An 18,189-nucleotide genomic window follows, 5' to 3' on the forward strand; every position below is an offset into this window, starting at 1 on the left:
TATATATATATATATTTATATATATGTGCTTGTATGTGTGTAGGAACATCAATGTGCATACACTGACATTGCGAAGTATGGTAATGTCCTCTGCAGTGTTGTAGTACTCGAGACCGGTCTCAAGACCACTTTTTGATGGTCTTGGTCTTGTCTCGGACTTAACCACATTTGTTCTCGGTCTTGTCTCGGTCTCGGACATTGAGGACTCTGGATTTTATTTCAATACCAGTCAAGACCACAACTGTGGAAATATCACTAAATTGCCAGAATCTTGTCCAGTTTATTTGTTAACATCTTTGTTTTTATTGGATGCAAAACATACTGGTTCAAATCCAAAACAAACTGGTCCAAATCCAAGTGATAACGTGACTCATTGCTAAATACATGTTTTTGTTACCAATGTTACACCCACCCACTTTCACGTGGTTCTGTACCAACAGAACAATACAGACAACAGAAAGTAACGTTGCAGTCAAGGGTGAAAGTAAGCCGGTACGGTCCGGTACTGGATACCACTAAAAGATTCTGCTCCAGTATGCAGTACCTGGAAGAGAGGGGAGCGGCTGTCTGCTGTAAAGCCTCATACAGAACCAGCCACGGCTGCACTTTGGGTCTAAATAGATTCGCCAGCAATAAGCAGTCTAAAACATACATTTTATCATAATAATAAACTATAACTAATAATAAATTAATAATATTTTTATAAGGCAGATAATCTGTGAAAAGATTGAGCTCCAAGACTTGAGGTTTTAGTCTTGCCTTGGTCTTGCCCTCCCTCGGTCTTGGTCTCGATTTGGTTTCGGACCCCAAAAGTCTTGGTCTTGGTCTTGACTTGGTCTCGTGTTATGTGGTCTTGACTACAACACTGGTCTTCTGTGACTTGAGCATCTGACGGTAATTATTAGCACTGTGTTAGCATGCTGACATGAGCATGCTAATTCCATAGCCCAGTCATGCACTGAGCAAACTGTGCAAATGACAAAAGAGATATTGTTCTCCAAATCAGAGAAACATGAAAGAGTTCCAGCTGTTTTTGGATGAACGATCATCTTAAATTTTTAGGGTTCAACTTTTCACTCCAGATTCAGGTGACAAACGATTAACCATTTTGTGGGGAAAAAAATTCCTTGAATGTTTTTGTTGTTAACTTTTCTTGTTGTAGCTATATAATGAGATGAGCTTGATGTGCACTTAAATGTGCACTTTTCATATAAAAGAAGGCAAGATTATTTTATGCGTTTCATTACTTCTAACTCCACGCAAAAATACATTACATGTAATATTTGAGTAAAAGTCTTGATACTTATAGTCCCAGTTCTCCTTCAATGTTAACTTGATAACAACTATGGCATTCAGACTTTTAGTGTCCCCAGGGAGCAAGAAAAGTGCATGCACTGTGCATTCCCAGCAGCCACTAAAAGGGTTTGATGGTCATTTCTCCACATGCACATTATGTGTGACATGAACAAGCTCAATGAGAGAACTCGCGACACTCCCGTCAATGAGTGACACGCTCTCAGCAGATGAGAGGAGGCAACGTGCATCCGACTCCATTTCTCTCTATCCCCAACTAGCTTTCAAGCAATCACTCTTCCACGTGGAGGCACGCAGAGTAAATGGGAGCATGTCCCCTCCAAATAAATGTCATTTACAGCTTTGCAACGATTCATCTGAGCAATTCATGTGCATTTTTAAACAGAGGTGACAACTAATGGATGCAAACTAAAACGGCTAAGATAAGGCTGCTGTATCAAACACGTCACTTCTCTAACGAGAAGTTCTTTTGCTTTAATGATCAAAACTAAAGATGAACTGATCCGATATTAGTATTGGTATCGGTAAAAATATTGAAGACAATCTGGATCGAGTATCGGTGACAATGTGACCGATCCATAAGGACAGGAGCTGATTGCTGTTTATTTTAAACATCTGGCAACCAAGCTAGTGAAGCTATTGTTTTTTCCTCTTATTTCAACTCCTTTATTATTTATTTTACATTATATTTAGAATTCCTGAACCATTTGAAAGGTTTGTTGAAGTTTAGTTTTTCATGTTTGACCAAAGTCGTCAACCTGCTGTTTTTGCCAGTTTCAGTATCTTTATTATTATTTAGTTTACGTTGGATGTTATACTCCTAAATGCACTGACTGAACAAATTAAAGTTGTTTTTACATGTTTGACCAAGTTTGTGAAGCTACTGGTGTGTTCAAATGAGCTGTACTGGTGCAGAGTTTTCAATAGATTTGTAATTCAGTACATTTATGTCTGCGTTTAAAAAACAAATATTTACTTTGTTGTTAATTCAGCACAGTTGTTCTCTATCGGAACACATAAATACTAAACCTCAGACTTGGTGTCGGTATCATAAGTGAAAAAAGTGGATTGGTGCATCCCTACTCAAAACATGCACAGGAAACTGACGGCATATAGAGAAGCTCCTTTAACTTGCCCGATCCACTCATACATTTAATCCATTAATCATTTTTCATCATTCATATGCAGATTTTTAAAAATAAATTATGCCTTACACCGTTCACCATTTGAAATAAGCTTTTATCCACATTGATCTACATTACAAACACGGCAGGTCAGCATTCTCAGCCCGAGCCGAATAAAACCCTCCAAAAAAACAGGCTTCCAGCCTCATCTGCACACACTTACTGCTAAACTTGTATCTCACCTTCAAGTTTCTCTTTCTGCTTTATTTACACTCTCGGACAAATATTCAGACAGGTGGACAGAGGATGTGAAATGGGTGAGGCTGGTGAAAGGCAGAGATAAAGTGTATAACAGGGAGCCTCTCAGATCTGTCAGAAGCAGCAGAAGCAGCAGCCAAGGGGCCGCTATTCGCTAACACAGATGACAAATGTCCACTGAGCATTTCCCATTCCGCTACTGTCAGCGAGGACTAACGCTTCTTACTGTGAGCCCGTGTGTGTGTGTAATGATTCAGTGTCATGGCAGCTTCAAATGACACACAAACACTCCTATTTGCTTTGCTCCTAGCAGGAAAGCACATCTGCTTTAGAGTAAAAAATAAAGTAAACCCCCTACATTTCTTGAACAAATAATGCATTTAACATGTTCCAATGTTACCTAATGGGACTCAAAACCCACTCAACAAAAAGACCACAGCTCTGCTTGTTTAAATGTAAATGCAGATTGCTGTTGGGGACCAAAAAAAAAAAACCCATCATGTGACCTTTCTTCTGCCGACAATATGGACGAGTAAAAATGTGCTTGTGCAAAAGGCTCCTCTTTGAATCCAAGTGCCGCTTTGCTGAGCCCGTTTGTGTCCTCTTGTGACTTCATCACTATGTGTGCTTATCTGCCAGAAGGATGGATGAGAGACGGAGCTTGACGTAGCGGACGACAGACGCTGAACGCTGCCCTGAGCGACTACTGACAGGTGCCATGTGTTCTCCTCCGAGGCCCATTTCAGCATGACTTCACTCACAGGAAGTAAAGACAAAAAAGCTCTTCCACTTTTAACTAAAAACAGATCTGTCAGAAACGGTGGTTTCTACATTTTACCATCAAATTTTGTGCTTATTTTTTGTTAACTCATTTTATTTGCCCGCAAACGCAAAGGTGCAATGATGCTGTTGCCTTTATCTGGTTTTTGTTCATTTGTTGGTTGTTTTAGCAAAATATCTCATGAACTACAGTAGTCCCTCGGTACTTTGCGGTTCAACTTTCGCAGACTCGTTCCATCGCGATGTGTGGATACAATATTGTACAAAAAATATTTAAAAAATTTACAGGACACACAATTGTCAACTGTAATATCTCTCATGTGAGTGGGACAGTACTGGATACAGTACTGTACAGTAAAAAGTTAAAAAAATTAAATACTTGGGCCATGCGCCGCCAATTTCTAGTTTTCTCTCAGTAATCCTCTACTGTATTCTCGCTCAACAACTACATTTCCCAGAAGGCAACAGGGCCCCGCCCAGAAGCCCCGTTTCCGTCTTCTGAAAACGCTAGAGGTAAAGTTTTGATCTGATCAGCACACAACAGATGCAGATAAGCTGCACTGAACCCACTGAACTGGATCAGAACCAGAGCAGAACCAAAGCAGAACCGGAGCAGAACTGGAGCAGAACTGGAGCAGAACCAGACTTCCAGACCCATCTGTGAATCTCAAGAGCTGGTAGCCCACCCACGTGGACCTTCGAGTGGATGCGCACGGGTGAAGATCCAGCGCTCCATCCGGAGCTCAGTGGGACTTTTTTCATCTCTTTCAACCGGCCGACGAGGACCTCTGAGCAGGGACACGCTGGTAAGTAAAATTTAGTAGCTACATACAAGTATCATACTTATTGCTGTATAAGTCGCACCTTTTTGCATAAATTTGCATGCCTTGCAACTTATACGGTGAAGCGACTTATTTAAAAATTGCCCCCTATATTTATAATCCAATTGTTGGCTGAGATCTGATGATTTCATTCATTCTGACATGGAAAATATTGAACACTACCATTTTCAGCCACTAAAGGGCCCTCGACTAATATGACAAGCCAAGTGTCTCATTAACAGGTAAAAGTGGTTATTAATGAGACACTTGGCTTGTCCAAGCAACCTTCGTCTCGCTCCGAAACTCCTGGAGAAAACGTCAAACCAGCTGCATTTTGCTGCACCGCCCATGCAAGCAAATTGCAGCTGATTTGACCATTAAAGTGCATTTATTAAGGAAAAGTTCGACTGAAACACACCTTTAATATAATGTCGAGCAAACAAATAGTTATTTTTAGGTGGTTATCTTGTTAAATGTTGACTAAATGGCATGCACAGCTAGTCCTCCTTCTGCGCGCTCCCGCTTCCGCAAATCGATTTTTAAAATGCAGCTGATTTGACCATTAAAGTGCATTTATTAAGGAAAAGTTCAACTGAGACACAAATTTACTATAATGTCAAGCAAACAAATAAATTGTTTTTAAGTGTTAATCTTGTTAAGTTCTTGTTAAAGTTCTCCCGTGCACAGTCCCATGGCCACCATTTGGCAGCCAATCCATCTTTGGCACACCGGCCCACGTTTCCGGGTGGTCAGCGGTGACGTGCAACAAAACAATTTTTAAGCGGTGACGCATAATAGATGTGACGTATACGGCGAAGTGACTTATTTATGTTTTTTCCCACTTTATTAGATATATTTGGACTGATGCGACGTGTACGGCGGCAAGCACGGTATATTGTTAAAATTAGTACATTTAAGAGTGTACAACATTGATTGTGAGCTTCGTTGCTGCAGGGTACGTCTGCAGAAACAAACCGAGCCGCTGCTGTTCTGCAGAGCCCGGTAAGTAAAATTTAGTAGCTACATGTACAGTATAGTACTATATGTATGTTGTTAAAATGATGTAGGTTTAAGAGTTTAGAACTTTGCAAGAGTGTGGGAAGGGTTTCTAATGCCTTAAAATAAATTTAAATACTAAAATAAATATAAAGTTGCTACCTGCAGGCACGTTTGGAACCAAACCCCCGCAATAAACGAGGGATTACTGTACAAGAGGGATTTTAATGAAACTCTCAGAGGGTATTCACTGAATTTACATCTACAGCTGATTTACTTTTTGTTTTTAACAATTCAAACTGGCCACCACAGTAATCAACATTCACAAACACATAAATATTCTGTAACTTTTATAGAGATTCAGCTAAAATTTGGCGTAGTGGTAGTTGAGTCATCCTTAACGCAGACGAGCTAACATTTCAAACCAGGTCTTGCATAAGATTGTGCAGATAATTAACAAGCTTCGACCAAACCAGCTATAACTCTATCTCTTCTCATCATAAGATGATTTTCATTGAATATTCTGGCATGAAAAGCAGTGTGTGATATGCCATTCCTTTAATAATCATAGCTGTTCAATCTATATCCCGTTGTAGCCAGGAATTTTGTTATTTTATGTACTGACAAAGCACACTAGAGTCCCTTCTAAATTTTGGACAAAACAAAAGAAATGATTAGTTCTCAGTAAATCGGAGCGTTCATGCAGCCCTTTTATGTTCATAAGAGAACCCAGAGGAGCTGAAATGCTTCTGGAAATGCAGCCGCCGTGGTTCAATGGCTACAGTTCATCTGGCTGCACACATCAGGACTGAGCACACTCGAGGACAACAAAGGACACAGATGAGAACGGACAACCCAAGTTTACAGATCACATCGGATCGTCTTGAATATTTAATAGGCAAGTCGAGCTACTTGTTAGACCAGCCTTGTGTGAATGTTTAAGCACCTAATGTGTATCTTAACAACGACATCCAGATATTTTAAACCCCCGTGTGCACAATTTGTGTAGAGAGGACACAGTAAACACTATCCACGGCATTGATCCCTGTCGTCTTGTTCCGTCTCTTCAGAGCGCTCACACAGGCAGTGGCAAGCGCTGCGGTGTCAAGTTTCTTCTCCAAGGATGATTGTTGTGACGTGAAGCTCTTCTTATCCGAAAGCAATTTAAACGCTCCTGCAGGGGTCCAAGATGATCAAAAGTTTCTATTTTGAAAATAAAGCCTAAAATGAACCTCCTCAAATTAAAAGCGACGCTTGAGGTGGTGGAGGTCATCGGTGTATTTTGAAAGTAAATGAAACGTGAAACAGTGAGGGAAACTCAGTTTAAATCCACGCTCAGCCTCAAAGCATTTTTCTCTTTGATAATTTTATACACTAACTGCATAATGATAGCATCATTTGTTCTGGGAAAATGACTTTTCTTTTCTTTTTAACGAGTGCCGACAGGGAAAAAAAACCTGCATTACGAGACAATTGTATAAAATCCCCTAAATAATCATCAGCAACATATAACAAGTAATATATTCAGCTGTATTAATTTACTAGGGAAACTGGAAGTGTCAGCTCAACCTATTGTTATTTCTGATGAGTGGACAGCAGGTCCTCTTTAATAGCAAGGCTGGCCTTTTTTTCATGAAAATACACCATTAACTTTCTCTTTGAGCTCTTACATTAGTTGGCCACCTTCCAAAGAGCCAATTAATCAGCCTCTTTTGTCAAGTTGAGTCACCTGGCAAGATAGGATCCTTTATAAAATATGTTGAAGGGAGTTGTAATGGAGGTCCTATTCAGGGATTTGGCAGAAACTGGCCAGTTATAATTAGAGCAATGTGGCTGTGGATGTCCCACAAAAAGCCTGCTGGGAGAAGAAAGAACGAAAGGTCCCTGTCAGCACATTCAGAGCAGCGTGAGAGGTTTTTTTTTTTTCCCCTGGAGCTTAAAATTTGTTTATGCACATTGCAGAAAGTGAATGCTTTTTTGAAGTCCTCTTCTTCTATCATTGCATCCATCTATCTTTCCATCCAATCTTGTCCTATCCTTGTTGGCCTGGAAAAGCTCAGGATTCCCAAGGAAGGGCTGGAAAGTGTCGCTGGGGAGAGCGCCGTCTAGGATTCTCTCCTTGACCTGCTGCCTACACAACCCGACCTTAGACAAATGGGGATGGATGGATGGTATAATCACACCAACCAGTCCTGGGTCTTCTCCTAGAAGAACATGACCTGAACACCACAAGAGGTTGGCATCCAGAAGGCATCTGAATCAGAGTCCCAATCCACCTCAGCTCAAGTCACAGATAAGTCACAGATCTACTCTGAGCTCTCGCCAGATGAATAAACTCCGTGTATTTCTAAGGCTGAGTCTGGAAACGTACAGAAACAACTCATTTTACTACCTGTGGTTTGGGATTTTATAACTATAGAAAAGGGCTGGAATGTAGACTAAATACTAAGTTTTGCCTTTTGGATCAGCTTCATCTCAATAAACCACAGCAATGCCCTCATTACCGTAGGTGAAACTTCAAGACATTAATCCTTCTTTTGTCCTAAATGCCTACCGTATTTTCTGCCGTATGTCGCTCCGCCCTATAAGTTGCATCAGTCCAAATATGTCTAAAAAAGTGGAAAATTCCATAAATATGTCGCTTTTCCCTATATGTCGCATCTATTATGCATCACCGCAGACGAGTCACATTTGTCACCACTAACAACCCAAAAATGTGGGCCGGTGTTGTGCCAAAAATTGATGGGTTGCCAAACGGTGGCTGCGGGAGCATGCACGGAAGGACATTAACACAAATTTAACAAGATTAACACTTAAAAACAATTATTTGCTTGCTCGATATTATATTAAATGTGTGTCTCAGTCTAACGTTTGCTTAATAAATGCACTTTGACGGTCAAATCAGCTGTATTTTAAAACCCGATTCGTGGAAACGACGGGCATGCGCAGAGGGATGAGCCTCCGTATTTCTTCAAAATTTAACAAGAAAAGCACCTAAAAACAATTATTTGTTTGCTCTAAGTTATAGCAAAGGTGTGTGCTGGTGAAAATTCTCAGTAATCCATGAAATGGTAAATTCAAAAAAGTTCAAGACAAAAACAAAGTATAAAGTATAATAAATAAAGTTTTGTTGTTTTTGTCTTAAACTTTTTTAAAGTTGTCATTATAGCCACATTTACCCATTACATGATACCACAGCATGCAATACAGCTACTACTACTCTGCTGCCATCTAGTGGCTGAAAATGGTACTGTTATTGTATTTTTTTCCAGACAGAATGAATGAAAATTGTCATATCTCAGCCAAAAATTGGATTATAAATATGGGGAGAAAAAAATCCATAAATACGTCGCTTTGGCCTATAAGTCGCAGGGCATGTAAATTATGCAAAAAAACTGTGACTTATAGGCTGAAAAATATGGTATATATGTGACCAAGCCACAAATGTATTTAAAATCCTTCATTTGAAGCAACGACTCATCCTTAATCCAAAGCGAGAAGTCCACCTTGTTTCTGTTCTCTATGAGAGGATCTGACTCTCATCCTATAGCTGCCTCACACTCGGCTGAAGGTCCTAAAGACATTAACAGAAGCACACCATCTGCATAAAGCAGAAAGGACATCCTGAGGTTCCCTAAACCAGACTTCCTCTTCTCTGAGACAAAAAAAACCCCAATAATCTAAAAACATGACCATGAGTCTGACAAATCATTCAACATATTTTTCAATAATTTAAGTTAATAAAGATTTATCTCCTATTTGTTTTCTGCCAATGTTCCTCTGTTGAGAGGCCATATCACTTCCTTTTTTCATTTATATTTTCATGCCGATATAAACCCATGCTGGACGGCACACTCTCAACTTCCATTCAGTTGCTTTGTCTCTTATAGTGAACCATTTCCAACACCCAAATGCTCTCCTTGTCTCTAAATGATGTCCGGGCCCCATTTCCCGGTGCCATCGGTTGTTAGTGACAGCATAGTGGAGAGAGAAAATTGCATATTATTTACCCAGTGCCTTCAATATGCCACTTTTCCACTCTATAGCCTGCAGCTTACGACTCACAGCACACGCGCAGACACATAAACCTACAAAAGACGCATGAGGCTCAGATGAATGCAAACATGCACCAACTTGGCTCACAGCTTAAGGCTTTTTCTCCCTTTCTGTCGTTTCTTTCCCCCCCAGCAATGCTGTGACATTCTGCTCTGACATGTCATTAAAAAGTGTCACAGGTTCTGGGGGAGTGATCTCAGCCATGCTCTGCCTCCGAACGAGCAAAAGGGACAGAAGCGAGGGAGGAAGGGAATGACGAGTCAGAGTTGGACCATGCGTATAGAGCCAGCCTTCAGGGTCACATCAAATACCTCCTGTGGCATTATGGAGTCATCCTACTCATTCTTTTCCCCATTCTGTCTCTTTCCAGGCTCAGTAGTTTTTCCAGTTACGTATGGGCAGGAGATTTGAGCTCGACTGCGAGCTCAATCACATCACAGCTCCCTGGGTGCCACAAATCACTGGATTTCACATCAGAACATGGGGGCGCAGATTTTTGCTCTTCCACTTTCAACGTTCTTTTCCGTTTTTTCACCTCGCTCTGGCACTTTCTATCTCTCCGACGCCCCGCACCCCTCTTCCCTTTGTCTCCCTGAAGCTGACCCCGGTGTCTCGTTTCAGGAACCACTGTGGTGGGTTGTTCAGACAACCGGGAAAATTTCTTCCACTTCATCTGACTAACCCACCTCTGCACCTCTCCAACAGACTGTGAGATTGGAGGAGTCCACTGGACCGAGCTGGCTCTAGAGTCGACAGGGGATTTCATATTTTCCTAAAAATTGCCGGTACGCTTAAGAAAATGTGTGACTGTGCTACTTTTCCACCAGTGAGCCGCACCAATTTCTATTTTAGTGCCTTTATTGTTAGAGTTTTATACAGATACAGTGTTGCACCTAATAGGTAAAAAACACCTCCAGATGGATTTTTCCACGATCACAACAGTTCCACAGATCAAGGGATAAATGCTAATGGTTTAATCCAAAAGGTGAAAAATCCCAACGTTGACGCACGTGCCTCGTAAAACCGTGTGCCAATAAAGAAGCATTGATTGCCAAGGCCTGCGCTGAATCTGATCCAGCTGATATGAGGCAGTTTCTCCACTTGCTGCTTGATGAGAAGACATTACTTTGGAGCGGAATGAATCTCGCAACGATGGAACGGAGCAATTTGTCAGATAATCATCTCGACTCCGTTTTAAAACTGCTATAAAATATTTTTAAATCATCCACATAAAATTCATGGACCTATAAATACCTCATAACCTTTTTTTCCCGTCTTTTTCTCAGCTGGATACAAAGTCTGAGTCCATTTACCTTTTCCATAAAGACAACGCTCTCACCTTGAGCCACATCGATCACATGCCGGTTAAGATCTGACCTGTCGCACCCCTCTGTCAATACCCATCTCTGTGATGTAACCTTTGATTATGATTAACGGCCTTCAGGAGCACATCTAACACCTGTTTGGCCAGAAGGACCGTGGCTGTCTGATGTTTTTTAATGTGATACAGAGTCTCACAAACAAATGAAAAGGAACTAAGAATAGAGCAGATTCTGAGGGCACAGCGCCCTGGGATTCTGAACAACTGCTGTGTGAGTCTTAAGAACAAAGTTAATGAACACTACCAGGAGGGAACAAGGAGCTACTTGTCTGCTTTTTCATGCTGTGCATCACTTGGAAAAAGACAGAACAATTGTTTTAATACTGCTCTACATACCTGCAGGATCTGTGCTGTCAGAAGTAACAAGAGCTTCATCTTGCGGTTTTTGTTTTATGATAAAGGTGCGGTATGAACAAGGTTTAATGCAAATGAGCTAGTTTTCTTCGTCGTTACCTGAACTCTGGAGTTGGGGTCTTGCTTGATCCATTTGATGACAGTTTCATAGACCAGCTCCTCAGCCTTCGTGTTCAGACTGTCGTTGGACAGGTACGCCACCAGGTCCTCCGTGGAAACACTCAAAATCTCCTCCTGACCGGCCACCTGAAAGAGGCCATATTGTCAAAAACATGTTTCAGTAGGAGGTGGGAGAAGATACAAGTCTGTTTTATTGGAAATATCAGACTCAAGCCAAGGTTAGATGATAAAAGAGTTGATCTCACTTTCACAAATCTTGCTCGCAAATATATGTTGAAAGATTTTAGCAGAGCCCATGATGAAACTGAAAAGTTTCATCATAAGACACCAAGAGTAGTCTTTCTAGAGCCAAAACAGAAAACATTCTGCAGACCGAAGCACTAAAATTCATAAAACTCCTGTCATTTCATATCCATTTACTATTATACTTAAAGAAAAACTAGCAAAGAAAAATCCTTTCATCTCTATCAAAAATATGACACAACTGTGTGATTTCATAAAACACACCATTTCCTTTGATTCACCATCATCATTACAGGCTGGAGTTCCTTTCATGAAGCAACTTCTTTGGTGTTTCGCTAAAAGATTCTAAAGTTTCCTCGACTCTTTCAACAAAACTAAACAACGATGCACACAGATGATAAAAAGAGCAACAGAAATTGAGCAGAAAAAAGTTGATTTAAAGATTTTGGTACTTGTAAGGAAGTATAGTCTTTGGACTATGCTTTTTTCTTTCTATAAAGAGGAATAATACCTCTCTCTCGGAGTTCATACATTCAATCAAACCAACAGAGGCAAACAGAGAGCTCAAACGTAGTCAGCAGATAGTGATTTTGGATACAACCGATCTCTTTGTAACCAGCGCTAGGCTCATTGACTCACCGCTGTCTCTCCCACCTGGAAACCTCACAGCAAAGGTTATATATAATGCATAACTTTTTTGATGTGCGAAGAGAGACAAGCGAGAATTTTTCCCGCTGTGTCCAGCTTTTATATTGGGCTAAGCTGACTGTCTTTGGGTTGGCGTCTCATATTTAATGGACAGACCTGACTGGAGCATTGACCTTCTCGTTTCCATTAACTTTGTACATTTTGAGGGTGCTTTACCCATCACATTATTTTCTCACATCCAATGTCAGTCAACTTTATTGGCTTAGTAATGAAAAATACTAAAATCATATCTTAATGTAAGACTCCAGAACATCACAATAGGACATACTGGTCTGTCATTTAAAATCTCAGGTTATCCAGTGCCTAGATAAACTAAACTTAGCACAAAAAGAAAGAAAATGTGTGTTTGGTTGACTATATGTTGTAACAATGCTTCTTGGCAATAAATCTGATATTGTTGGAAAGCTTTTTATTTAAATGGCGCCAAATTTGTATGGAAAGTGCATTTGTGGGAGGAGTAGCAGAGTCGAGTATCTATCTGTTATAACTGTTTTAAATTGTGCTCTATAAATAAATAAATATGACTTGAGTATGTGAAAAATTTGCCAACTCTTTCCCCGTTGATGCCAAAAAAACTTACTCTGGTACTGATTCTTTTTTATGTAATTTATCGAGTTGGGTGACTGAACTCTGAAGAAACAAGACCTATTGGAAATTTAACAATTTATTCATTTAATAACACAAGGCCTCAGTGGCATGTGCAAGAACCATACACAGCCACAACAGCGTGTCACCTCCTGCATACGCTGCTCACCAGCATTTGGTATAAGTCAGCCAGTGTGGTTGTGTTAGTCACACTGGAACAAATAGCATTCCTAAGCTGATCCCACAGGTGTTCAATGGGGTTGATGTCAGGACTATCCATTCTCTATAATCCCAAATTCGTGATGCCCACTTCACAGCCTGTTTCTGACAAGTACCGTTAAATGGAACTCAACCATCAATTTATAGATAACACCAAAGTTCAATCAAAATAATGCTGCAGATTTCTTGCGGAACACCAGCTTGAGGTAGGGCCCTATTCTGATCAGTCAAATGTGGCATGCTTGGAGCAGACGCCACCTGACCATTGTAGCAGGCTCCATGCTCGCAGGTGCGAATTAAACTCCCTTTCCATAGCTCCTCTTCAGCACGACTCGACTGAGCCCTTTTCCACCATCACATTTTCGTGGAACTGGCACCTTTTTTGGTCCCTTCTTTTCTGCGGTACCAAGCAGGCCGAGCCGGCACCAAAACATGATGTCAGAACACTGTCCGTCACTGACTGGTCAAGGGGAAGCGTCACTAGAGGGGTTTGAGAATTTTTCAAAACATTTGATATGCCATTTGCAATTACTGGTGTTCGAACTCGAGGAGAATTGGACCTATTTTAAAAAATGTAAAAACAATAATGACAACACAGTGGTCTAATGCTGAAGTGCAGGCGTTTTTTTGTACTTGGTGGCTGACGACAAAATTCAGAGCGAGCTAGATGGAGCTCCGCCAGTCCCCAACTCTCTCCGGTCCCCGACTCTCTCTGGTCCTCTCCACCAGAGCTTCAGAGCCCCCTCAGGCTGGGCAGGGTGACCACAGAAGATCCTCTGTGCTGCTGACTCGGGGCTCGGGCTCTGGATCCCGGCCTTGCATGCTCTGCGGACTCCGAGCTCCGCTGGTAACCACAGAGGATCATACAAGCTGATAACTTGCAGAAGGTCGTTGCACAGACCCCGGCCTCGCTTGCTCATGAAGGCTGAACCCAATCCTTGCAGACGGGTTGACCGGGAAAGGCCTGGGGCGGAGGGTGGATAAGATTTTTTAAAAATAGTTCATGTAAAAAAATAAAATAAAAATAAAAAGTATTTCTTTTATCAGTGAAGATTAAAAAATAAATAAAAGGTGCCGGCTTTATCGTGAAATCCTGTTTTTACTTTAATGACTATTAAATAATCTGTTAACGTTAACTCAGCGGAAAAATCATAAAAAGACAAAATTATCAAATCTCTCAGGAATATTTCCCTCAAACATGTTTAAAGAAGAGATACCACCTTTAGTTCAACTTTATTCTAACCCACAGATGTACAAATCACAAAACAAGAATTTTAAAGCAAAGCTAAAAAAAATACAAATCTGTGAACAAGAAACAAAACCACATTTCTAAATTTAACAATAAAAGTAGACATGAGTGCAAATACACCAAATGATAAAGAAAACCTACAAAATTTTAAATATAGATGCTTTTGTAGAATCTGGTTCATAAGAGAATTAATGGTGAACTAAAGTTAATTAAAAGTTCATTAGCAGAATTTATATATATATATCAGAGTCAGAGTCAGAGTCAGAGTCAGAGTTTCTTTGTCATTCGCACCTCATGTGGTACATGTGGTGGAGCGAAATTATGTACGCAGGGTCCCAGTTACATCCAACAATAAAATGTATAAGAAAAACAGTAATAACATCTAAGATATGAACTAAGAAAAACATCAACTAAATATACACTAAGCACTCATAACATAAAACATTGAACATCACCACAAACATGAACATGAGTCTGTGAGCAGATGTGCACGCATGAACACATCAACATTGAAACAGATCAGCAGCAACATGAAACAGATCAGCAGCAACATGATATGGTTTTTCACAGTGATTATTCTAGTTAGAGATTCATGAGTCTAACAGCCTCAGGGTAGAAGCTGTTCCTCAGTCTAGTGGTTCTACACTTAATGCTCCTTAACCTCCTTCCTGAGGGGAGTGGGGCAAAAAGTGTGTGTGCTGGGTGGGTGGGGTCCTTCATGATGCAGGTGGCCCTCTTCCTGCATCTGGAGGTGTAGATGTCTGTGATGGTGGGGAGACTGATTCCAACAGATTTCTGTGCAGCCTTCACCACTCTCTGCAAAGCTTTTCTTTCTGCAGCTGTGCAGCCTCCATGCCACACATTGATGCTCGAGCACAGGATGCTCTCCACTGCACACCTGTAGAAGGAGGTGAGGACTGAGCTTCCCAGACCAGCTCGACTCAGCCGTCTGAGGAAGTAGAGTCTCTGATGAGCTTTCTTGATCAGGCTGGTGGTGTTGTTGCTCCAGCTGAGGTTGTCATTCATGTGTACACCCAAGTACTTGTAGCTGGAGACCACTAAAAAAAAAAAAAAAAAAAAAAAAAAAAAAAAAAAAAAAAAAAAATATATATATTTTATTTTTATTTTTATTTGATCATTTTAATAATCTGTATTGTTTTTAATTTACCAGAAACTTCAAAATAAATTCTCACCCTGTACTGAAACCTGTTTCAAGGTCTTACCGCCGCCAGATGGTGAGGCGTGTGACGTCAATTTGAACCCCACCCTTTGGAACCAGTACTGAAAGTATAATGTAAACACAACCTGTACCGAACCGAGCCAAGTCGAATCGTGCTGCACCAGTACTAAAAGGTACTATGGAAAAGGGGCATTAGTTAACTAGATAGGTATTTGAACAATACAATTGCACAAGTTACGAGTCGAGGATCAGTATAATTTCAGTTTAATCCAGACGTAGAAAAATACAATAAAAATGGCTTAACTTTGTAATAGTTTTCTCAAATTAACATAAATGTTCCCCCTTTCTTTCTGAAGGCCTTCTCACCTTCAAAATACGAGGTGTGAGAAGGCCTCATGAGGTTTGTACGACAAAATCAATACACAAACACTATTTGAGTCTCACTGACTTTCTTCTTAGAAAAGTGCATTTTGTTTTTGCCTCAACAATTCCAGCTTGCAGTGCAACTCTCCACCATGGGACATTAGCTTGACAGCTGCCAATTTTGTCAGCAATTGAACTAAATCACACCTCTAGGGTATAAAAACTTTCCTGATTAGTGAAGAAAAAGAACAATGGGTATGTTATGTCATAGCTTGGGATGAGCTCAATGAAAGGGTTTGAACCACAGATCCATCAAACTGCCAGCTGCTTCAGGGATGTTTTCAAGTTGCATCATTCATTTACGCTGCTTAGAGTTAACAGGAAGTCATCTAAAAACAAAAACCCTGTCAGGATACTTAGAATGCAGTATCAAAGTTAAAGATGGCTATTATGAGGAATTAAAGTAATAATTAGTGTGTTTAATTACTTTTGTGTTGACATGTTTTGTATACTTAAACATTTTAGCATTTTCTTTAGTTCAATAAAACAAATGAAACCAAAGCGATGCTGCAAATATATTATATATATATAAGGAGGCCGCTGAATGTTTGATAAAATACAGAATTATATTTCTGAAACCCTATAAAAGTTTTTATTTTTTTATGAATAACTGTCTCCCCACAGTCACAACCAAAGGTTAAGAATATGTTTTTTTTTCTTCTTCTGTGATGGTTTCCAAGATAAGGTCAGCGAAGCTGCATGCTTTCAGATTCTCAAATGCATTTTCTGATGCTACGCTCTGATGGTCTCATTTTCAATCCTATTTAATTTTCTGTGATTCGCCATCCATTAAAGCTACAAAAAACTGAGAAGTCTCTGAATTTTCTGTGTTTGTGCACAAGGATAGCCTGCATTCATCCTTTAGGTGCTTTCAAATAAGCTCTGTTCTGTGACACATACAGTACTCTATTATTTTAGAATGAATCTTTTCACGTTAACTCATCCTTCAAAACCTAAAATAACTTTTACTGTGCTGAATGGCTTTGGTAATATAATGTTTTTAAATGAAACGTACATTGTCATTTAGTTGGATTTGCCTGTATGGTTGTTTGTTCATTCTGCAGTTTGATTGGTTGCTGGTGGTGGTTAATTAGGTCGTTTTCACACCTGACTGTCCGGTAGACTCGGTTTGATTGGGGACCAAAATTCGGAACATCTGTTTACATTTTCATCTGCTGCAGTTCACATTCACATTGCATTGAGTCAATTGAGCCATCCTGTCCCCCCCCCCCCCCCCCCCCGCCTGTGGTGGCGCTGCACAGAAGGAAACAACATGAAAACCTGTGAAGAAGACACTGAGCGCAATTTATTTCTGGAAATAAAAAATAAAATGGAATGGTGTCAAATTTTAGCGGTTTTAGGATTTCTGTTTTGTCTGTGGCACATGTGCCAAACAAACATTTTTCAACAATGGACTCGGCATGAGCGGAAGATGAGGCAGAAGACCATGGAAAATGTTGTTTTTCACACAAGGCGGAAGAGACGGCTCCATATGAGGTATGAGAAATGCTTGTTTGTTTTGGTTGTATTTACCCAGAATAGAGTTGCACTCAGGTCCAAAAAAATCAAACCTGACCCGGCCCCGGATCGCAGCTATCATCTCTGAACCCCACCCGATCCGACGAATTAACAGTTAATTACAAGTCCGAACCAAATCCACCCCCCCACCCCCCCAACATTTTTTTTATTAAGCTTACTATCATTAACGGTTGGCAGATGAGTAAACGGACAGAAGATTGGAGCTGAGGAGCCATCAAAGCACATTAAATGCTTCCCCTGCTTCTGCCTGCATTCTGCTCTGACATGTCAGATATTTTGTGATCGTTGTCAAATGCACGGTCAAATGGCCGAGTGCGGCTGGTGATTTTATGGCAAGCCATGTTGGCATTTAATTGGATCGTTGGCCGTGCGCGTCCCTGACACAATAAAAAGCCCAACACCGACCCGGCCCACACATTAAGCACATTATTATGGTTCGGTCCAAATCCGGGTTGGGCAGGGTTGGGCTAGAAATGACAGCTCTAACACAGAATGCCCTGCACTGTAGTCCACTTCCTGCTTTTGGAGCGGTCTCCAGTCTGCTTGCATTCACAATGTATTCAAACGGCGCTAGAGTTCACTTTAACCGAACCGAGACCTAGGTATTTAGGTGGACCAGAGTTCACATTTTTTGGTCCGGACTTTCTAAGCAAACGGACTAGAGTTTGATAAAAGTGGACTAAACAGGGCTGGTGTGAATGCACCCATAGCCTCCAGTGTTTCCCCTACCATTATACAAGCGGGGCACCCCGCCCCGTCAACAGAACCGAGCGCCCCGTCTACCGAACCCCACCCCCCCCCCCCCGTCGGCACTGACATAACGCTAAACTAGTGGCTCG

General features: G+C 40.8%; 1 protein-coding gene across 1 annotated transcript in view; it reads right to left on the reverse strand.

The window, feature by feature from the left end:
• LOC119418463 (kelch-like protein 29) overlaps positions 1-18,189 on the reverse strand; it is a 405,803-nt gene that overhangs the window by 132,531 nt on the left and 255,083 nt on the right. Inside the window, exon 9 of the mRNA XM_037685752.1 lies at positions 11,184-11,330. Coding sequence (XP_037541680.1) covers positions 11,184-11,330 — 147 coding nt within the window. The remainder of the gene's footprint in view (positions 1-11,183; positions 11,331-18,189) is intronic.

The sequence above is a fragment of the Nematolebias whitei genome, chromosome 12 (assembly GCF_014905685.2).
Source record: "Nematolebias whitei isolate Nwh7 chromosome 12, NemWhi1, whole genome shotgun sequence".
In the NCBI taxonomy this organism is placed as follows: Eukaryota; Metazoa; Chordata; class Actinopteri; order Cyprinodontiformes; family Rivulidae; genus Nematolebias; species Nematolebias whitei.